The sequence below is a fragment of the Dendrobates tinctorius genome, unplaced genomic scaffold (assembly GCF_039654945.1).
Source record: "Dendrobates tinctorius isolate UK_male_01 unplaced genomic scaffold, ASM3965494v1 ptg000019l, whole genome shotgun sequence".
Lineage (NCBI taxonomy): Eukaryota > Metazoa > Chordata > Amphibia > Anura > Dendrobatidae > Dendrobates > Dendrobates tinctorius.
Genome location: NW_027361687.1, coordinates 7,186,998 through 7,210,918, shown reverse-complemented (window position 1 = coordinate 7,210,918; position 23,921 = coordinate 7,186,998). Strand labels below are relative to the sequence as shown.

The 23,921-nt window shown below is 49.7% G+C and overlaps 1 protein-coding gene across 1 annotated transcript in view; it reads right to left on the bottom strand.

Annotated features, from left to right (window-relative positions):
• LOC141082766 (alpha-1-antitrypsin-like) overlaps positions 1-23,921 on the bottom strand; it is a 102,292-nt gene that overhangs the window by 65,582 nt on the left and 12,789 nt on the right. The window contains exon 3 of the mRNA XM_073566682.1: positions 10,719-10,986. Coding sequence (XP_073422783.1) covers positions 10,719-10,986 — 268 coding nt within the window. The remainder of the gene's footprint in view (positions 1-10,718; positions 10,987-23,921) is intronic.

Here is a 23,921-nt window from a genome sequence, read left to right as displayed (position 1 = left end):
TCTAATGTCTCAACTTTGTAACATCTTTTATCTGTGTAATCACTGCCCGCCTTCTGCGAATAAATTATAAACCTTATTAGCTCTGTCTTCATGCTCTAAAACAACAAACTTACGTGCCTTTAAAATAATTACGCTACTGAATTGGTTTGGCTTCGAACCCCTCTATTAAGCTTATAACTTAAACAAAGAAACTCTGGAGCTGGTGGCGGCAAAGTGTGATCTGGGCCCTGGGCACTGCTGAGAGTGATGGAAGGGATTTTATAAGCTAATTGGGTGGCTGCGGCCAGATCATTTTGTATTCTCCTCACTGCAACGTGCTGGGTGGCCAGTCCTCATTAAAGCAGCCGGCCAGCGACCAATTATCCCAGGTGTAGTTCCCTGACTGACCTGAGGATGAGGGGGGCGCCGGAGAGCTGCGAGTTCCAAAGTGGAACTGAAACATTTCGTGAAGTATTGTGGGCAGTGGTGGGACAACCAAAATAGCCCCCCTGCGATAAATTGTTAGGGCAAGACTAGCTTGCTGTTTTTTTATCACTTGGTGCCAGTGGTGGGATAACTTAGATAAGCCCCCCTGTGCCTGTGAGAGCCGTGTGTTGGCAGTACGTCGCGCGCCTCCATCCGTGATATAGCGGTGGGATCGTGACAGCTTAGTATATATTTTTTGCAAAAAACGTATCAACTAAATACTTTGTTTTTGTTATAATCTTTTTACTAGCACTTGCTGATTACTGTTATATATATTTTTTACAACGGAGTATTTTTGCACGTCTGTTGTACTGTGTTTTTTCTGTGTCTCAGCCCTTGGGTGGTGTGAACACTGTCCTACAGACTTGTTCACTTTTGTGCATGTCTCATGTGTTTTTAATCTATTAGTTTCTTGCTTATGCAAGTTTTTGGAGATTCCCGCCCCTCTCTTGTGAGACATGCACATAAAAAGCTGTCTTGCACAGCATGTCCACATCGGGCAGCAGCGCCTTTCTGAATCCTGCTCATATACAGTAGGTACTGTTCACAAGATCAGGTTTTAAATACTTTAGATGGGTGTACCGTGACGTTGGTGAAGTGGCTTTGTATACATTTTTTGCAAAAAACGAATTACTGTTATATATTTTTTACAGCAGAGTATTTTTGCACGTTTGTTGTACTGTGTTTTTTCTGTGTCTGGGGAAGGGACTAGCAGGGGTGGGGGAGCTTAGGGGCCAAGAAGGAAAAGCAATAAAAAGATGCCTGCCCATCTGAGGTGTCTAGCAAGTGTAGACAGGAGAGGGAGCTGGGCGAGCTCCGGGCTACTGAAGTGACCCCTTTCCTGGATGTCAGTCTGCTGCTAAGGCCCTGAGGGATGATGAGTTGGATGAGGAGGTCGGGAGGATCCACAGGGAGGAAACTGCCACTGCCTCCGAATCCTCCCATTATGAAAGCATGGATGAGGATAATAGGCAGTGGCTAGAGGACAAGTGTAAGCTCGGCACCAAAAAGAAGAGAAAGAAGGGAGATAAAACATCTTCTCCTGCTCTGGCCAAGGTACCTAAGGAAGGAAAAACTGACTCCCCTCTGGTTGGTCTTTCTAACCAGTTCCAAGCCCTTGAGAACATCTCTTCCTCTGAGGAGGAAGCTGAGGGTGAGGTTCCTGCTTCAGCGGAGCTTACAGGGGGTACCGAGTCTCCTTCTAGGAATTAAGGTCCTTGGAGGTAGGGACTTGTCCAGAGTCTGGAGACGAGGATGGCAAAAAGAAAAACCACATGGGGATGGACACCTCTGTGTCATTAAAGAGGGGGAAGGATTCCTCCTCTGAGGCAGAGGATAAGGGGAGTGCGAAGAAGAAAGCCATGTAACTTAATTACCAATGATGGCGGTACCCACTCCATTGACGCTGGCATCTACTAATGTCACCAGCATAAAGTCAAATACAGCCAGATTTGCAGCCTTTCATTTTCTCAGCTGTGTTGAAGCTAACATTTTCTTTTTGCAAGAGAAAAGACTGCCAATCATGGTATACGTGTTTAAAGCCAAGAGGGAGTGGAGATTTGGGCCCTCCTTTTGGTCTCTTGCAGCCGAGCCGTATAGCGGAGTGGTGGTCCTTTTTACCGCACTGACGGAATGCCGACAGGTTATTGAGTTAGAAATGGGGAGGTGCCTGATCTTAGATGTCCTCATGAAGGGACAAGAGCTCCGGCTTATTAACATCTATGGTCCCCAATCTAAAAGGGACCGACCGAAAGTGTCTCTTTATGAGGATCAAGCCCTACCTTTTTACAAGTCGGCATGTTGTCTTTGGAGGGGACTTCAATACTGTCACGAGGCCCCGAGATAGAGGAGGTTCCAGAGACAAGCTGACTTATGATAGCATCGCCCTCAATAGTATAGCTAGTGAGGCTTACCTGGTGGATGTCCACATTCGGTACACCCCAGGCCATGAGGGGTTCACCTATTATAGAGGTAACTGTCGGTCCAGAATAGATATGTTTTATTTAAAGGAGAAAGCAGTCTCTTCAGCAGTGTCTGTTGTTGAGGTGGAGTTCTCCAACCACTGTTTAATTTTGTTTTCTCTGAATGCTACAGAGACCCTCCGGTTGGGAAGAGGCTTTTGGAGGCTCAATTCATCTCTCTTGGAAGAAGCGGACATAAGACAGTCCTTTGAGGATTTTCTTCAGAGCCAGGTACCCTTACTGGATCTTTGTAGTAGTAAGTCAGAGTGGTGAGAGATGTTCAAGAAAAGGGTGGAAAGATTCTTCCGCCAGCTCTCGAGCCTAAGGAGTCTAAACAGGTACCGCCTGTATCAGGGTCTGAGGAGGAAACTCAAGCATCTTGTCTCAACTTTAGGTAGCCGTTAGGAGATCTCCAGAGTGAAATCTTTGCTTATGAGTTGTCAGTATGATAGACACGCATCTTCGGTTTTTGAGAGGGATTACGGGAAATACCGCTCGCCCGACCCTTACAGATACTGCAAGATGTCAGTGAATAGTAAAGTGGTTACAGAACTGGTCGACACTACGGGGTCCCTGAGACGATCCAGATCAGGGATCCCGGAGGTTGTCAGATCCTTCTACTCGCACCTCTTGGGGAAGAGAGATCTTGATTGGGATGTCAGCTTTCCTGGCTGAAGCCGTTCCCGAACCAGGGGTAGATCCCTCTCTTGACGTTTTGACAGAGATGGTCAGGGAAAAGGAAGTTAATTTGGTGATTGACGGGCTTGTCTAAAAAAAAAAATCGCTCGGTCCAGATGGCTTAACATCTGAATTCTATAAGACCTTTAAGGATGCTTTGGTTCCCCTTTTGACAGAGGTATTCAATGAGTGTCTTTCCTCAGGCACTCTGCCAAAGTCAGTGAGGAGGTCTGCCCTGATCATCTTGTCAAAGGGTAAGGACCCATCATGCATTGAGAATTGGCATCCCATAGCGCTTCTCAATGCAGACAGGAAGGTTCTGGCAAAGGTGCGGATAAATCGGCTGGTGAAATTTGCACCCCGACTCCTTTCGGAGGCCCAGCATTGCTCTGTTCCAGGTCACAGCACATTTAGTGCTGTGCTCGGTGTCCGGGAGGCGGTGGAGCAGGGTAAGGCTGGTCACTGGAAGGGGTCATTCTGTCACTGGACCAGGCAAAAGCATTTGATCAGGTTAATCACGAGTACCTCTGGTCTGTCCTTCTGAGATATGGCCTGCAGGGGGGGTTTGTTGATTGGCTTAAAACCTTGTACGGTTGGGCAGAGAGTTTGCCGCTTGTGAATTATTTGATTGGAAGCTCTTTTGAGGTTGGATCTGGTTTTCACCAGGGTTGTCCCTTGAGCCCGCTGCTGTACGTGTTTGCGATTGACCCACTTATTAGGAGGATGGATCGTGGACTGTTGGTTGGGATCGAGAAGGACTTGACAGCACCGGAAGCCACTCTGAGGGTGGTGGCATATGCCGATGATGTCACTATTTTTACTTCCTCTCACGAGGAGGCAGGGTGGCTGATGTCAGATGTAGATCACTACTCAGAGGCATCTAGGTCCTTGATCAACTGGGATAAGTATGAGAGTCTCTGGCTGGGAGGACGAGATCCTGATCAAAACTTACCTGCTCCCTTTACTGATATATCTGGGCAGTGTGTGCATCTTGTCGGAGTCTCTCTGGACTCGGGTCTACAGTTTGTTCTTCCAACTGTTATGGGGGAATAGACTGAGCCTGGTCAAGAGGGAGGTTACTTACCATATGAGTAGACTAGGAGGGTTGGGTATGGTCAACCCTGTGGTATTCCTTGTGGATACCTTCATTAAGATCAATACTGCAAACCTCTGGAAAGAGAGGGCTCCTCTGTTGGTATTCTCCTGTAGGGAATGGTTTCAGCCTTTCTTCCAGGAATGGGAGACATGAGGGCAAGTGAAGGATCTTCACACACCGCATGGACATCTTCCGGCTTACGCTACTTTGATTCTGAAAGTAATTCGCTGGTGGGGTCTGAGAATGTGGGGGATCAGGACTCTGCCAAGGAAATTCCTTGACAATAGGGTTCTGTTGACCCATTTCCAGAGGTCTCTGGTGCTCAGGGTTAGCCCAAGTCGGGATCTTGGGGTGGGTTTGCATCTTTTGAATGCTATCAGGATCCCCTCGAAGTTTTGGGACTTGGCTTGGCGCTGCTTCCATGGGAACCTGTGTGTGAGGGACAATCTGAAGTGTTCCGCTCTGAGGAAAGGAACTGTCCTTGGGAGCATTGTGGTACCCTGCTGGAAAGCATGGACTATTTCCTGCTTCATTGTCCCTTCAACACAGAGGTGTACAACAGGGTGGGAGCCTCCATTGGCTGGTCTAGGCAGGCCAGTCTCTCCTATGCAGAATGGGCCTATGGAGCCTTCAGAGACCTTGGTTGTTGGGACCGCTGCATCTTATTTCTAGTTAGCACAGTGGTTCGGAATCACATGTGGAATGCACTGTGCTTAGTATCGACACAACAGAAAATTCTCCCAGTGGACAATGTGTTTAGGACCATACTCGGTGACCTGGTGAAGGTGCACTCTCTGGAGTATGAGAGACTGGGCACACGTAGGGCTGCTCTCCTCTGGAGGGGCTTTTCTTTTAGTGTGCCCTAGTTTGGTCATCTCCTTTCCTGGTGGTGGGCTGCTGCTGACACTGTAGATTTTTGTTTTGTGATTGGTATACAGTAAGGCTGCAAGCACCGAACTTGGGCTTTGTGATTTGTGGGTATAGTAGTGTTTGTTTCTGTATATATTGTATACTAGCCATGAACCCGTTCTACGCCCACGTGGTGAGCATTTTTATTGGTATGTGGTCTCCCATCCTGGTATGTGCTGCCCCCTCCTATCTTGGAGTGCATGGCACCCCTCATCCCTATCCTGGTATGCATGTAGCCTCACCCACCCCCAATCCTGGTAAGCATGGCACCCTATTCCTCATCCTGGTATTCATGGTACTCTCACCCCCCAATCCTGGTAAGCATGGCACCCTATTCCTCATCCTGGTATGCATGGTCCCCTCACCCCCCCAATCCTGGTATACATGGTACCCCCTGATCCCTATCCTGGTATGTATGGTCCCCTCCCCCATCCTGGTATGCATGGTACACTTCATCCCCAATCCTGGTATGTATGGCCCCCTCACCCCCCCAATCCTGGTATGTATGGCCCCCTCACCCCCCAATCCTGGTATGCATGGTCCTCTCACCCCCCAATCTTGGTATACATGGTCCCCTCACCCCCCTTTTGTGGTATGCATGGTCACCTCACCCCCTTTCGTGGTATGAATTGTCACCTCACCCCCCTTTCGTGGTATGCATGGTCCCTTCACTCCCCTTTTGTGGTATGCATGGTCCCCTCACCCCCCTTTCTTGGTATGCATGGTCCCCTCACCCCCTTTAGTGGTATACATGGTCCCCTCACTTCCCTTTCATGGTATGCATGGCCCCTCACTCCCCTTTCATGGTATGCATGGCCCCTCACCCTCCTTTCGTGGTATGCATGGTCCCCTCACTCCCCTTTCGTGGTATGCATGGTCCCCTCACTCCCCTTTTGTGGTATGCATGGTCCCCTCATCCCCCTTTCGTGGTATGCATGGTCCCCTCACCCCCTTTAGTGGTATGCATGGTCCCCTCACCCTCCTTTCGTGGTATGCATGGTCCCCTCACCCTCCTTTCGTGGTATGCATGGTCCCCTCACTCCCCTTTTGTGGTATGCATGGTCCCCTCATCCCCCTTTCATGGTATGCATGGTCCCCTCATCCCCCTTTCATGGTATGCATGGTCCCCTCACCCCCTTTAGTGGTATGCATGGTCCCCTCACTTCCCTTTCATGGTATGCATGGTTCCCTCACCCTCATTTCGTGGTATGCATGGTCCCCTCACTCTTCTTTCATGGTATGCATGGTCCCCTCACTCCCCTTTCATGGTATGCATGGCCCCTCACCCTCCTTTCGTGGTATGCATGGTCCCCTCACTCCCCTTTCGTGGTATGCATGGTCCCCTCACCCTCCTTTCATGGTGTGCATGGTCCCCTCACCCTCCTTTCATGGTATGCATGGTCCCCTCACTCCCCTTTTGTGGTATGCATGGTCCCCTCATCCCCCTTTCATGGTATGCATGGTCCCCTCACCCCCTTTAGTGGTATGCATGGTCCCCTCACTTCCCTTTCATGGTATGCATGGTTCCCTCACCCTCATTTCATGGTATGCATGGTCCCCTCACTCCCCTTTTGTGTTATGCATGGTCCCCTCACTCCCCTTTCATGGTATCCATGGTCCCCTCACCCTCCTTTCGTGGTATGCATGGTCCCCTCACCCTCCTTTCGTGGTATGCATGGTCCCCTCACCCTCCTTTCGTGGTATGCATGGTCCCCTCACTCCCCTTTTGTGGTATGCATGGTCCCCTCATCCCCCTTTCATGGTATGCATGGTCCCCTCACCCCCTTTAGTGGTATGCATGGTCCCCTCACTTCCCTTTCATGGTATGCATGGTTCCCTCACCCTCATTTCGTGGTATGCATGGTCCCCTCACTCTTCTTTCATGGTATGCATGGTCCCCTCACTCCCCTTTCATGGTATGCATGGCCCCTCACCCTCCTTTCATGGTATGCATGGTCCCCTCACTCCCCTTTCGTGGTATGCATGGTCCCCTCACCCTCCTTTCATGGTGTGCATGGTCCCCTCACCCTCCTTTCATGGTATGCATGGTCCCCTCACTCCCCTTTTGTGGTATGCATGGTCCCCTCATCCCCCTTTCATGGTATGCATGGTCCCCTCACCCCCTTTAGGGGTATGCATGGTCCCCTCACTTCCCTTTCATGGTATGCATGGTTCCCTCACCCTCATTTCATGGTATGCATGGTCCCCTCACTCCCCTTTTGTGTTATGCATGGTCCCCTCACTCCCCTTTCATGGTATCCATGGTCCCCTCACCCTCCTTTCGTGGTATGCATGGTCCCCTCACCCTCCTTTCGTGGTATGCATGGTCCCCTCACCCTCCTTTCGTGGTATGCATGGTCCCCTCACTCCCCTTTTGTGGTATGCATGGTCCCCTCATCCCCCATTCATGGTATGCATGGTCCCCTCACCCCCTTTAGTGGTATGCATGGTCCCCTCACCCTCCTTTCGTGTTATGCATGGTCCCCTCACCCTCCTTTCGTGGTATGCATGGTCCCCTCACTCCCCTTTTGTGGTATGCATGGTCCCCTCATCCCCCTTTCATGGTATGCATGGTCCCCTCACCCCCTTTAGTGGTATGCATGGTCCCCTCACTTCCCTTTCATGGTATGCATGGTTCCCTCACCCTCATTTTGTGGTATGCATGGTCCCCTCACTCCTCTTACATGGTATGCATGGTCCCCTCACTCCCATTTCATGGTATGCATGGCCCCTCACCCTCCTTTCATGGTATGCATGGTCCCCTCACTCCCCTTTCGTGGTATGCATGGTCCCCTCACCCTCCTTTCGTGGTATGCATGGTCCCCTCACCCTCCTTTCATGGTATGCATGGTCCCCTCACTCCCCTTTTGTGGTATGCATGGTCCCCTCATCCCCCTTTCATGGTATGCATGGTCCCCTCACCCCCTTTAGTGGTATGCATGGTCCTCTCACTTCCCTTTCATGGTATGCATGGTTCCCTCACCCTCATTTCGTGGTATGCATGGTCCCCTCACTCCCCTTTTGTGTTATGCATGGTCCCCTCACTCCCCTTTCGTGGTATGCATGGTCCCCTCACCCTCCTTTCGTGGTATGCATGGTCCCCTCACTCCCCTTTTGTGGTATGCATGGTCCCCTCATCCCCCTTTCATGGTATGCATGGTCCCCTCATCCCCCTTTCATGGTATGCATGGTCCCCTCACTCCTCTTTCATGGTATGCATGGTCCCCTCACTCCCCTTTCATGGTATGCATGGCCCCTCACCCTCCTTTCGTGGTATGCATGGTCCCCTCACTCCCCTTTCGTGGTATGCATGGTCCCCTCACCCTCCTTTCATGGTGTGCATGGTCCCCTCACCCTCCTTTCATGGTATGCATGGTCCCCTCACTCCCCTTTTGTGGTATGCATGGTCCCCTCATCCCCCTTTCATGGTATGCATGGTCCCCTCACCCCCTTTAGTGGTATGCATGGTCCCCTCACTTCCCTTTCATGGTATGCATGGTTCCCTCACCCTCATTTCATGGTATGCATGGTCCCCTCACTCCCCTTTTGTGTTATGCATGGTCCCCTCACTCCCCTTTCATGGTATGCATGGTCCCCTCACCCTCCTTTCGTGGTATGCATGGTCCCCTCACCCTCCTTTCGTGGTATGCATGGTCCCCTCACCCTCCTTTCATGGTATGCATGGTCCCCTCACTCCCCTTTTGTGGTATGCATGGTCCCCTCATCCCCCTTTCATGGTATGCATGGTCCCCTCACCCCCTTTAGTGGTATGCATGGTCCCCTCACCCTCCTTTCGTGTTATGCATGGTCCCCTCACTCCCCTTTTGTGGTATGCATGGTCCCCTCATCCCCCTTTCATGGTATGCATGGTCCCCTCACCCCCTTTAGTGGTATGCATGGTCCCCTCACTTCCCTTTCATGGTATGCATGGTTCCCTCACCCTCATTTTGTGGTATGCATGGTCCCCTCACTCCTCTTACATGGTATGCATGGTCCCCTCACTCCCCTTTCATGGTATGCATGGCCCCTCACCCTCCTTTCGTGGTATGCATGGTCCCCTCACTCCCCTTTCGTGGTATGCATGGTCCCCTCACCCTCCTTTCGTGGTATGCATGGTCCCCTCACCCTCCTTTCATGGTATGCATGGTCCCCTCACTCCCCTTTTGTGGTATGCATGGTCCCCTCATCCCCCTTTCATGGTATGCATGGTCCCCTCACCCCCTTTAGTGGTATGCATGGTCCTCTCACTTCCCTTTCATGGTATGCATGGTTCCCTCACCCTCATTTCGTGGTATGCATGGTCCCCTCACTCCCCTTTTGTGTTATGCATGGTCCCCTCACTCCCCTTTCGTGGTATGCATGGTCCCCTCACCCTCATTTCGTGGTATGCATGGTCCCCTCACTCCTCTTTCATGGTATACATGGTCCCTTCACTCCTCTTTCATGGTATCCATGGTCCCCTCACCCTTATTTCGTGGTATGCACGGTCCCCTCACTCCTCTTTCGTGGTATGCATGGTCCCCCTCACCCTCCTTTCATGGTATGCATGGTCCCCTCTACCCTCTTTCCTGGTATGCATGGTCCCCTCACCCCCCTTATCCTGATATGTATAGTCCCCCTCACCCCTATTAAACTGTACACATAAAAAAAATTCTACTCACCCTTCTTTCCTGTGCTCAAGCGCTGTCACATTCTGCTGGTGGCCGGGGAATGAGTGTGGCGCCGGAGTATGCGCATACCCATAGCGCTGTCTGGCGCCATATGCTAAAGACACGCGCAAACGTTTCTTCAGTAAAATGGAGCCGGATCACGCTATGCGCATGCGCGATTCCAACAGCACTCCTGCCCCGGTCTCCGGCCGAAGAAAAGCACCGCGGCAACGCTCCTCCTGGTCAGGTAAGTATGGCACCTGAGATCGTGGTATGCAGTGTGTACACGTACCGCCATCTCCGGCACCATACACAGTATGTACATAGTGACTGCACCAGCAGAATAGTGAGTGCAGCTCTGGAGAATAATACAGGATGTAACTCAGGATCAGTACAGGATCACTAATGTAATGTATGTACACAGTGACTGCATCAGCAGAATAGTGAGTGCAGCTCTGGAGTATAATACAGGATGTAACTTAGGATCAGCACAGGATCAGTAATGCAATGTATGTACACAGTGACTGCACCAGCAGAATAGTGAGTGCAGCTCTGGGGTATAATACAGGATGTAACTCAGTAACAGTAATGCAATGTATGTACACAGTGACTGCACCAGCAGAATAGTGAGTGCAGCTCTGGGGTATAATACAGGATGTAACTCAGGAACAGTAATGTAGGTACGCAGTCACTGCACCAGCAGAATAGTGAGTGCAGCTCTGGGGTATAATACAGGATGTAACTCAGGATCAGTAATGTATGTACACAGTGACTGCACCAGCAGAATAGTGAGTGCAGCCCTGGAGTATAATACAGGATGTAACTCAGGATCAGTAATGTAATGTATGCACAGTGACTGCACCAGGAGAATAGTGAGTGCAGCTCTGGAATATAAATATAATGTGAAGTCAGTTCTGTACATAGTGAATGTGTGCAATGAAATCCTATAGATATTGTTACCTTGATTTCATTACTTTGAACACTGTATCTCCTGAATTCTGAAGAGCTTTTTCAGCATCATACAGTTTCCCGATCTCTGGTAAGAAAAACAATGCCGAGGTGTTTCCTTTGTAGGGGACTTCGACCACTGTGCATCCCGCCTCAGGTATATAACCAGTGAGATACTCTCCTCGTCTGCTCATCATCGGAACCTTCACTACTGTGTTCTCATCCACATGGAAGTCTTCTTCTCTGGTATCATTTACATTGAAAGCGTGTTCCCAGGATCCTACAAGAGATCGCACCAGTATTTCACTTATTCCTCATTGAGCATCTGTTACATTTCTGCAGTTTTTGAACTTCGAAAGTTTTCATGACCGCATATGGCGAGTACAGCTTTTTTCCCTTTGCCATTTCCAATCCGAACCCCACTCCCACCGATATTCCCGCTCCTAAAATAAAACACGCTACAACTTGAATTCTTTGGATAATTTTTGGCCACAGAGGCCAAGTTTATTAACAAACAATAACATGTAACAATAAGCAATAATATACACTCACTGGCCACTTTATTAGGTACACCTGTCCAACTGTGTGTTAAGACTTAATTTCTAATCAGCCAATCACATGGCGGCAACTCAGTGCATTTAGGCATGTAGACATGGTCAAGACAATCTCCTGCAGTTCAAACCGAGCATCAGTATGGGGAAGAAAGGTGATTTGAGTGCCTTTGAACGTGGCATGATTGTTGGTGCCAGAAGGGCTGGTCTGAGAATTTCAGAAACTGCTGATCTACTGGGATTTTCACGCACAACCATCTCTAGGGTTTACAGAGAATGGTCCAAAAAAGAAAAAAAATCCAGTGAGCGGCAGTTCTGTGGCCGGAAATGCCATGTTGATGCCAGAGGTCAGAGGAGAATGGGCAGACTGGTTCGAGCTGATAGAAAGGCAACAGTGACTCAAATTGCCACCCGTTACAACCAAGGTAGGCAGAAGAGCATCTCTGAACGCACAGTGCGTCGAACTTTGAGGCAGATGGGCTACAGCAGCAGAAGACCACACTGGGTACCACTCCTCTCAGCTAAGAACAGGAAACTGAGGCTACAATTTGCACAAGCTCATCGAAATTGGACAGTAGAAGATTGGAAAAACGTTGCCTGGTCTGATGAGTCTCGATTTCTGCTGCGACATTCGGATGGTAGGGTCAGAATTTGGCGTAAACAACATGAAAGCATGGATCCATCCTGCCTTGTATCAACGGTTCAGGCTGGTGGTGGTGGTGTCATGGTGTGGGGAATTTTTTCTGGGCACTCTTTGGGCCCCTTGGTACCAATTGAGCATCGTTGCAACGCCACAGCCTACCTGAGTATTGTTGCTGACCATGTCCATCCCTTTATGACCACAATGTACCCAACATCTGATGGCTACTTTCAGCAGGATAATGCGCCATGTCATAAAGCTCGAATCATCTCAGATTGGTTTCTTGAACATGACAATGAGTTTACTGTACTCAAATGGCCTCCTCAGTCACCAGATCTCAATCCAATAGAGCATCTTTGGGATGTGGTGGAACGGGAGATTCGCATCAGGGATGTGCAGCCGACAAATCTGCGCCAACTGTGTGATGCCATCATGTCAATATGGTCCAAAATCTCTGAGGAATGCTTCCAGCACCTTGTTGAATCTCTGCCACGAAGAATTGAGGCAGTTCTGAAGGCAAAAGGGGGTCCAACCCCTTACTAGCATGGTGTACCTAATAAAGTGGCCAGTGAGTGTATATTCATAATATAAATATATGAGGGGAGGGTTCTTGGAGCTAAAAGATCTGGCTAAAAACATTTTGGCCAAAAAACCAATGGGAAAACTCGACCACCATGTTACCCTCAGCCGTCCATTCCCAGCTCGAGGGCACCGTAACTCTCGTTCCGGGAGACTAACCACCAGAGCTCCAGAGGTAAAAACCCCGTCCAGAGCCCATAACCAAAAGCCAGATCCACCACATACCATTTTAAAACTGCTGGGAATTTTACTTCCAATTCCTTCCCCGAATAATCCTCGTCAACTCCAAGAACCCCACCCCCGCCAACCTAGCCACTGTGACGATAGAAACACAAAACTATACATATAAACCACCTATTCACCTGTGCTATCCTCACATACCGCCCGTTCATTTTCGATCCCTTCAGCCCTCCTTTTTTTTTTTTTTTTGTTTGTAACCCCCTAGTCTGAAGACTGGTGGGTCTTCCAGTTCCTGCTCCCCGAGGTAGATTGCAGTTTTCCCGCACTTTCTTCCCACTACTCCGGGCCTCCCCCACCCAAAACTCCTCCCATACCCCATCCCAGCCATTCAGGTCACCGAGACCACAACATAGTTGAAAAAAACTTCCCGCCCATTGCAGTCATGGGGGGGCTTCCCCTCAGGCTGTGCCCTACCCCAGCCCCCATCTTGACCGCATATGGCGAGTACAGCTTTTTTCCCTTTGCCATTTACAATCCGATCCCCACTCCCACCGATATTCCCGCACCTAAAATAAAACACGCTACAACTTGAATTCTTTGGATAATTTTTGGCCACAACGGCCAAGTTTATTAACAAACAATAACATGTAACAATAAGCAATAATATTTTTTGCTTTATAAGACGCTCCGGATTATAAGACGCGCCACAAATTTTGAGGAGAAAAATAAGAAAAAAATATTTTTTAATAAAATGGTGGTGCCTCTTATAATCCTTGCATCTTATTGCTTACCGGGGTTGGTGGCTGCGGTGTAGCGGGGTCCCAGGCTCACTGTGTCATGATCCAGTGTTAGATCTGGCGGTATTAAATGCATTAAGTGAACTTTTTTCCTTTGGTTCCAAAGTGTGTCGTGATAGCCCCCGGTGGCCATTAGAATTATCACACGTGGTGTCGTTCATTCTAAGTTGCCCGGTGGTGGGGTATGGTATCGCACCTTAGGTTTAGGTTAATGTTCACTTAATTATGGATCAGGTGTGACACCCTATAAAGGTGTGCTCAGGGTATGCAATCATCGTTGGTGATAGTTGTTCATTTGCAACCAACCTTGGTGGTGGAAGGAGCTGAAGAGAGTGCTCAGCTCAATCTGAGTCCTGGTGTGGAAGGAGTCACAGAAGGGAGTTCTTGGCAGCTATTCAGGAGGAAGGCTGCAGTCTGTCGCTGGACTCTGTGCTGGAGCTTTAGCACAGAGAGAGCTAAGTTTTCTGTTTCCCCTGTTTGTGACTTTCCTTATGTGTGTTCTAGTGCAGTGGTGGGATTAGTCTCCGCACCGACCTATTCCCTAGTGAGGGTTTAGGTTTAGGGCGAGCTAGGGTATTTAGGCACGCGTGCGGCGACAGGTGAGGAGCCTGTATAGGGAATGTTAGGAGTGTAGGGACTCTGGCTCAGGGGAGCTTAGGAGGTCTCCACGTCCCCCATTCCCTATCGCAGGGCCCACCACTGTAATTGTTCCCTGTGTTTACCCTTATTCTTTAAATTCGCCAGCTGGAGGCGGGGTATCCAGTTCTACGTGTATTTCTTAAATTCGCCAGCTGGAGGCGGTGTATCCAGCTGCACGTCCCATTATTGTTTAAATTCGCCCTGCTGGAGGCGCTGTATCCAGGATCACGTGTGTCATAAATTCGCCCTGCTGGAGGCACTGTGTCCAGTCACACGTGATCATTACATTATCACCAACCCTAACATTTTTTCTTTTCTGCTGAGCTATGGACCTAATGCAAATCTTTACCCAGGTTCTGCAGACCTTTACTGAAGAGATTAGGGGGCTGCGCGGTGAGATGGTGCAGCAACTGCAGCTGTTGGTGGGCTTTGGAGGTTTGATTCAGGCACAGGCTCAGCCAGAACCCAAGATATCTCTCCCAGACCGGCTTTCTGGAGGGAGAGATCAATTCTTGGTTTTTCAGCAGGCCTGTAAATTATATTTCAGGCTGCGCCCTTGTTCTTCAGGGAGCGAAGAGCAACGGGTTGGAATCATTATGTCCCTTTTGAAGGGGGATCCCCAATCCTGGGCCTTCTCCCTGCCGGACGATTCACCATCTTTAGAGTCCGTGGACGAGTTTTTTGCGGCTTTGGCGCTTGTGTATGGGGATCCTGATGGCGTCTCTCTGGCAGAATCCCGACTCCGTAGGTGTAAACAGGGAGCCCGGATTGCTGAGGAGTACTGCTCTGAGTTTAGGAGATGGGCCACTAACACTCAGTGGAATGACCCTGCACTTAGGAGTCAATTTGTGCAGGGTCTGTCTCCTAAGTTGCAGGACACTCTGGTGCAGTACGCCGCCCCCAGGTCGCTGGAGGCCGCCATGTCCCTCGCCATCCTGGTGGATAGACGCCTTAGGGAAAGACATACAGAAAATTGTGCCCCCTGTAGTCCTCTCCGGGGGTGAGGACCCCCCAGGACGGTTGGTGGAACCCAGGCAACCCGGTGTTGTTGGTACATATAGGGGGTTGCCTGGGGTTCGCCGTGGTGGGGGGGTATGCTTTTCCTGTGGGAAGCCGGGCCATTTCATGGGAATCTGCCCAGGGCGTGCCAAGTCTCCGGACGAACCTATGCAAGTAGGAGGGGTTGGGTTGTGTTCAGGCCTGCCTACGGTTCAGGGAGTGGGGTTGGCATGTTTTTCCTGTGGGCAGACTGGTCATTTCCTTAAGGCGTGCCCATTACGTGCCAAAATATCTGTGTCATCTCAGAAGCCGCAGACCCCTGGTCGTTTGGAGGGAGGCAACCAGGGAGTGTACATTTCCTCCATTTTGCCCTCCCAAGGTATTATGTCAGCAGAAGTGTTAGCTGGCGGGGTACCGGAGGTGGTACCGGTGCTTGTGGACAGCGGAGCAGGAGTCAGTCTGGCGGATGCTCATTTTGTCCATACTCATGGCCTGAAGTGTAGGACGCTGGCCCAACCTATAAGCGTCCAGGCCATTAACTCTGTTCCACTGAGTCAGGGGAGCCTTACCCAAGTCGTAGAAAACATCCATCTGCGTATAGGACATCATGAGGAGTCCTTGTCATGCTACATCTTGGAGGGAATGCCAGTACCTATCATTTTAGGCTTCCCTTGGCTGAAAAAACACAACCCGGGGATAGATTGGCGAGCTAGGGAAGTAGTCAGCTGGGGGCAGTCGTGTGGGGGCTGCTGCCTTGAGACCACTGTCTCTGCCGTCTCTCTTCAGGGGACCCCTTCCTCTCCAGTGAGAGCAGCGATTGTGCGGCGGGGGAGTAGGGGCAAGTTCCAGCCCTCGCCACTAGCAAACCCTGTGAGGGGCAGACCTCGTGGTGGAAAGGGTTGGAGGGTGGTGTACCCTATGGTGTAATGCGGGGGTGTGAGTGTGGTGACACAGGGGGACGCCTCTGTTATCAGGTCCAGAATGAGTTCACCAAGTTTTATGACAAGCGAATGTGTGCAATAAACGTTCAGGTCCGGACCTGTGTGTGAACGAGCGTGTATGGGTGCCACCAAAAAACATATTGTGGAAGTGTGTTGTGGAGCCTGATCAGCTCATAACAAACAAACATACACATACATAAACTCGTTCCCCAGGTCGGCGCTGTGGAGATGAGTGGTGCCTCCAAAATTAACTTTATTGCCATTACCAGCTGCGTGTTTGTCATAAATCTGAATTCAGGTGAGGGTGGGGTGAACTCAGGGTCTGGGCGTCCCCGCTGTAGGGGTTTCCCTAAGGAGGGGTGGTCTTGAGGGTCCAGAGGCCCCTCATTAAGGAGGGGGTACTGTCATGATCCAGTGTTGGATCTGGCGGTATTAAATGCATTAAGTGAACTTTTTTTCCTTTGGTTCCAAAGTGTGTCGTGATAGCCCCCGGTGGCCATTAGAATTATCACACGTGGTGTCGTTCATTCTAAGTTGCCCGGTGGTGGGGTATGGTATCGCACCTTAGGTTTAGGTTAATGTTCACTTAATTATGTATCAGGTGTGACACCCTATAAAGGTGTGCTCAGGGTATGCAATCATCGTTGGTGATAGTTGTTCATTTGCAACCAACCTTGGTGGTGGAAGGAGCTGAAGAGAGTGCTCAGCTCAATCTGAGTCCTGGTGTGGAAGGAGTCACAGAAGGGAGTTCTTGGCAGCTATTCAGGAGGAAGGCTGCAGTCTGTCGCTGGACTCTGTGCTGGAGCTTTAGCACAGAGAGAGCTAAGTTTTCTGTTTCCCCTGTTTGTAACTTTCCTTATGTGCGTTCTAGTGCAGTGGTGGGATTAGTCTCCGCACTGACCTATTCCCTAGTGAGGGTTTAGGTTTAGGGCGAGCTAGGGTATTTAGGCACGCGTGCGGCGACAGGTGAGGAGCCTGTATAGGGAATGTTAGGAGTGTAGGGACTCTGGCTCAGGGGAGCTTAGGAGGTCTCCACGTCCCCCCTTCCCTATCGCAGGGCCCACCACTGTAATTGTTCCCTGTGTTTACCCTTATTCTTTAAATTCGCCAGCTGGAGGCGGGGTATCCAGTTCTATGTGTATTTCTTAAATTCGCCAGCTGGAGGCGGTGTATCCGGCTGCACGTCCCATTATTGTTTAAATTCGCCCTGCTGGAGGGGCTGTATCCAGGATCACGTGTGTCATAAATTCGCCCTGCTGGAGGCGCTGTGTCCAGTCACACGTGATCATTACACACTGCTGGAGGAGGCAGGTGAGAAGTTATGCTGCAGGCCGCATTCAGGGATGAGGGGGGCTCCGATGTGTGCCGTTGCTGCTGCTGCTGCAGGGTCTTGTGCTGCTGCCAGGTTTCTCCGCTTATCCGGCGGTTGTTGGCCGGTGTTGCGGGTGCCTCCGGTGCCCAGCGGTGCGGCGTTGTGTGCCCGGGGCTCTGCCGACATTGTTTGACAGGCCAGAGCCACAGTATTTCATCGGTTCCCTGTATGCGCGCGCTGTGGTGCCGGTAAAAAAAATGGCCACCGGCGCGTGCGCAGATGGGATCTCGGGACCCAGTTCTCGAGAGATGAGATTTGAAATCTCATCTCTCGAGAACTGGGTCCCGAGATCCCATCTGCGCATGCGTGGCGGCCATTTTTTTTTACCGGCACCACCACGCACACACAGGGAACCCAGGGAAAATGGCCGCCGGCACGTGCGCAGATGGGATCTCGGGACCCAGCTCTCGAGAGATGAGATTTCAAATCTCATCTCTCGAACTGGGTCCCGAGATCCCATCTGCGCATGTGCGGCGGCCATTTTTTTTTACCGGCACCACCATGTGCACACAGGGAACCCAGGGAAAATGGCCGCCGGCACGTGCGCAGATGGCATCTCGGGACCCAGCTCTTGAGAGATGAGATTTCAAATTTATCTCTCGAGAACTGGGTCCCGAGATCCCATCTGCGCACGCGCCGGCGGCCATTTTTTTACCGGCACACAGGGAACCGGGCATCGACGGGTACACAACGCGGCACCGGAGACACCTGCAGCACCTGCCAGCAACCGCCGGACACCCCCGATCACAGCCTAGGTAAGGCATGTCCGCTTTGTAAGACGCACCCCCGTTTTCACTCCAGATTTTGGGGGAAAAAGTGCATCTTGCAAAGCGGAAAATACGGTAATCATAATGTAAAATTATGAGGGGAGGGTTCTTGGAGCTAAAAGATCCGGCTAAAAACATTTTGGCCAAAAACCAATGGGAAAACTCGACCACCATGTTACCCTCAGCCGTCCATCCCCAGCTCGAGGGCACCGTAACACCATTCCGGGAGACTAACCACCAGAGTTCCCGAAGTAAAAACCCCTGTCCAGAGCCCATAACCAAAAGCTAGATCCACCCCATACCATTTTAAACTGCCGCAAATTTTACTTCCAATTCCTTCCCCGACCAATCCTCGTCAACTCCAAGAACCCCACCCCCTGCCAACCATGAACAGCCCTGACCACCTCTGGCTCGTGAGTGCCCCAAAGCCACCAACGCCCTCTCTATCCCCTCCTGTATCGCCAATGCCCACAAATCAATTCCAATTGAATTTAAATGAACCCCTCATCCAACCAAAAATTACGGACACCCGATTCCAATTCAAAATGCCTAACACTAATACCTCCTTTCCTAGATTCAAAACCAGATACTGCTCGATTTAATTTCACCCTAGCCCTATTAATCCCTTTGAAAGACATCGCCTGCCTCCACTTTTTTCTGGGTACAATATCTGACCACACGGTCAACACATTCGGGAAAAACGTCCACAACCTCAGAAAGTTGAAACGTATGTCCCTGATTAATTCCCTCACAGGCCTAACCCCTAAATCATTACCACCCACATGTATAACAAGAATGTCAGGAGGTCTATCAAGACGAGTGGCCTTACAAAATTCTGGGAGCACCCTACTCCACACCATACCTCGAAAACCCAACCAACGAATCACCACCTGCTCCCTCCTAAAGCCCAACTGCATACCATCCGGCCTTGCGTCAGCTCGTAGCGCCCCCCAATACACGTACGAGTGTCCAAATATCCAGGTCAGAAAGGGGTCGCCACTAGTGTTGAGCATTCCGATACTGCAAATATCGGGTATCGGCCGATATTCGCTGTATTGGAATTCCGATACTGAGTAATTTTCAAATAGTCCCTCGGTCGTGAGGAACGCGGTTTTCCATTCATCCCCCTCTCGGACCCTTATCAAATTATATGCCCCCCGAAGGTCCAGTTTAGAAAACCACTTTGCCCCTGATAGTTGGTTACATAAATCGGGAATCAACGGAAGGGGGTACGTATTCCGTACAGTAATTTGATAAGGGTCCAAGAGGGGGATGAATGGAAAACCGCGTTCCTCACGACCGAGGGACTATTTGAAAATTTAGTCATGCCGTTTGGTCTTACCAACGCCCCTGCCATATTTCAGAATTTCATCAACGTGGTATTCTCGGATCTCATTGGTCGTTTTGTCGTTATCTACTTAAATGATATTTTGATATATTCCCCCGACAAGTATTCTCATTTGGAACATGTACGAACTGTGCTCCAAAGGCTGAGAGAAAATCATTTGTATGCCTCATTTGCCCATACTGTTGTGACCTCCGTTTTGCCTGACTCTGAGTTGTTGTATGGTGTCCTGTCATATCTGAAAGCAGGACGCTAAGCCACGCCCCCTTGCAGTCACATGACCATAGGTCCCGTGCAAGCTTGTTCATTTTCAGTGTCCGCAGGTCCCGTGCCTCTTTACTTTCCAGCGCTGATTGGACCCTGACACTAATAGTTGAAGCACGCTTTGTCACCTCTGCTGCCCTGCTCCCCAGGTAACTCTTAGCACTGCTTCTGTACTCAGGACACGCGCACTGGCTCTATGAGCAAGTGTAGTGCGGTGTCTCTGACATTATAACTGACAGTCATACACAGAGAATCAAGTAACCAGAACACAGCACAGACACACTCAGGGGTCACCACACAATGCCAAGGGCAAGAGTATAACTGACAGGGATGGGAGCGTCCTGAGGCTATAAGAAGCCTCCCCCAGAACCTGGGAGAGGCCACAATCATAGCCCCAGGTGTGCAGGTAAGCCTGCATCGGGTTCACAACCTTTAACCTCAGAAATGCCAGTCATCAGCACTGGTTCCAAACATTAACCCCACGTGTGCGAGTCAAACCCGCACTGAGATCATGACACTACATTCATACAACATACATACATGTATACTACATTCATACAACATACATACAACATACATACTACATACAATACATTCATACATTCATACAATACATACATATAGACATACAGTACATATAACATAGAGTACATACTCACCATCACTTGTCACTTTGTTCCCCGAAGCCAGTGTCATCTTTAAAAAAATATTAAAATAACAAATAACCTATATACTCCCTGATCCGCAGAAATCCACGAGTGTCCCACGACGATTTCCCGTGGAGAACAGCAGCATCAGCTGATGCCACCGCTCTCTACGGGCCCCAGGAATACAATGACGGGAGGTAGGTATCCTTCCGCACTGTATTCCTCCGCCACTGTAGAAAAAAGTCCCTAGTCACACTTTATGGCAAAAGCTGTGTGGGAACCTTCTCACACAGCAATGCCAAAAGTGAGGCTAGGGACTTTTTTTACAGTGGCGGAGGAATACAGTGTGGAAGGATACCTACCTCCCGTCATTGTATTCCTTGGGCCCATAGAGAGCGGTGGCATCAGCTGATGCTGCTGCTCTCCACGGGAGATCGTCATGGGACACTCGTGGATTTCTGCGGATCAGGGAGTATATCGCTTGTTTGTTATTTCAATATTTTTTTACAGATGACACTGGCTTCGGGGAACAAAGTGACAAGTGGTGGTGAGTATGTCCTCTATGTTATATGTACTGTATGTCTATATGTATGTATTGTATGAATGTATTGTAAGTAGTATGTATGTATGTTGTATGAATGTAGTATATATGTAGTATGTATGTATGTTGTATGAATGTAGTATGTACTGTATGTATGTATGAATGTAGGATACATGTAGTATGTATGTATGTTCTATGAATGTAGTATATATGAAGTATGTAGTATGTATGTATGTTGTATGATTGCAGTATATATGTAGTATGTATTGTATGTTGTTTGAATGTAGTATGTATGTATGTTGTATGAATGTAGTATATATGAAGTATGTAGTATGTATGTATGTTGTATGAATGTAGTATATATGAAGTATGTATGTAGTATGTAGTATGTATGTTGTATGAATGTAGTATATATGTAGTATGTATGTATGTTGTATGAATGCAGTATGTATGTAGTATGTATGTTTTTGTTTTTTGTTTTTTTTTTACATTCAACACATTAGCCAGATGATGGGGCTACTACTGTCCCATCATTGGCTAATGTGTCAATCACTGTCATTGTAGCAGGCATCGCCCGATGGGACTTGTAGTCCAATCGGATGATGCCTGCACACACACACAACCCCCGGCAGGCCCGCACAGACCCCCGGCAGGCCCGCATAGACCCCCGAGAGGCCCGTACAGGCCCCGGCAGGCCTGCACAGGGCCCCGGCAGGCCCGCATAGACTCCCGAGAGGCCCGTCCAGGCCCGCATAGACCCTCGAGAGGCCCGTACAGGTCACGGCAGGCCCGTATAGACTCCCGAGAGGCCCGTACAGGCCCCGGCAGGCCCACACAGACCCCCGAGAGGCCCGCATAGACCCCCGAGAGGCCCGTACAGACCCCGCTCGCACACACAGACACGCACATTGTCCGCCCACCCACCGCCCACACTCTTTCCCCCTCCCGAACTGGATGTGCAAGGAAAGAAAGGGTTTTTTTTTACTTCCGATATTTCTGTCCCATAGACTTGCATGGGACTTCCGGTATCGGAATTGGCGATACCCGATACTTTTTGTGTATCGGTCCGATCCAATCCGATATTTCTCAGTATCGGATGGTATCGCTCAACACTAGTCGCCACCTGAAAAAACATAACAGAATATGCAAACAAATTCCTTAACATTCAACAACCATAATTAATGCCGAACATACAATAAATAACGATCAGATCTCCACCTGCCAATTCTGATTGCCTCGGCACCCAAACCAAGACTATCAGCCTCCGAAGCAGCCCCGATCCTAAAAGAATGGGACCCATACATACCAGGGGGGAGACCAAGATCCAACAATCCCTTCTTCAAGACCACGATGAACTGAAAAAGAGACAAATAGGTACCGTCCGCATGACACAACAAAGGGCCCACTCTACCTGACCACTCGACCCAATACAATTCCAACCACCTCCGTGGGCACATTAGCGAACCCTCAACTCGCCCCAACACTACCCGCCTACCTCTCCCCAATTGATCGGTTTTGGAACGTCGAATCCAAAAATCAATGCCCCCCTGCCCAAAACTCCACATCATCTGCCAACACACCTCCGGCCTTGTCCCTGCTACGGGACACTAACTCACCAATTTGCATTGCTCCGAAAAAAGCCAAAGAAAAAGCTAACCTAAATAATACCAACTCAAACCCAGTACTACAAATACCCTCCAAGACTCTACCCAACCCTTCCAACATACTGACTGAAATAGGCCTACGCTTGTCAAAAATGTTATTACCCCTACGAAAACCTCGCAACGCCTGTCTAACCAAAAATTGTTTTGTAACGTCCATCGATCCTTGCAATTTGAAGCCGAATGCCAAACCCGCTATAAATTTATTCACCTTAGAAGCCGACGAACCCATGTCAACCGCCTTTCCAATTTAAAACAAGACAGCCAACATCTTATCTTCCTCGCTTCCACCCCACCCCATTCTGACACCTAACTCTGCCATACTTGCCACGAGGATTCGTAGGCTGACCAGGTCTGTTTCGATACCGATTCCTGAATCAATCTTCTTGCTCTTCCGTAATCACTCGCCACAGAGAAGGGCATTCCACGCCCGAGGCATCCACTCCTGGCGCCAACTCTCGAAAACGCCCCCACTGAAAACGAGACAAAGAATCTGCTATTGAATTTGTAACACCCGGCACATGCACTGCAGAAATCCCAGCATTCAACTCCAGACACCGAAGAACCAAAACTCTAACCAATCTGATCACAGGGGGAGAAAGAGCTGACAAACTGTTAATTACCGAGACTACACTTGCATTGTCACAATGAAATCTCACCCTCCGGTTCACAAACATTGCACCCTAAACTGAGACAGCTACCACGATAGGGAACAATTCCAACAATGCCAAATTTTTCGTAAGGCCCAACAACTTCCATGCTTCCGGCCACTGCCCAACACTCCACTTCCCCTTACAGTAGGCACCGTAACCATAACTACCTGCTGCGTCCGTGTAAATCTCAAAATCAAAATTGCTCAAGGTCTCCTTCTGCATCAACGACCGACCATTGTAATTCCTTAAAAAACGCTGCCACGCCATCAAGTCCTCCCTATGTTCCTTATTCACGCGGATATAATGGTGCGAAGCCTTCACTCCAGCTGTCGCACCAGCCAGACAATGGCAAAATATGCGACCCATGGGCATAATCCTACAGGCAAAGTTCAATTTCCCCAATAAGGATTGCAACTCCTTTAACGTCACTTTCCGCAACTTTGCGATCCTATCAACTTCCTGCTTCAACAATGACAACTTGTCCTCCGGTAAGCGACACTCCATCTTTTCCGAATTACTATGCCCAAAAAAACTTATAACGGTCTTAGGGCCTTCAGTCTTCTCCGTTGCCAAAGGCACTCCAAAACGCTCCGCCACCCAAACCATAGCTGCCAATGCATTCCTACACAACAATGATTC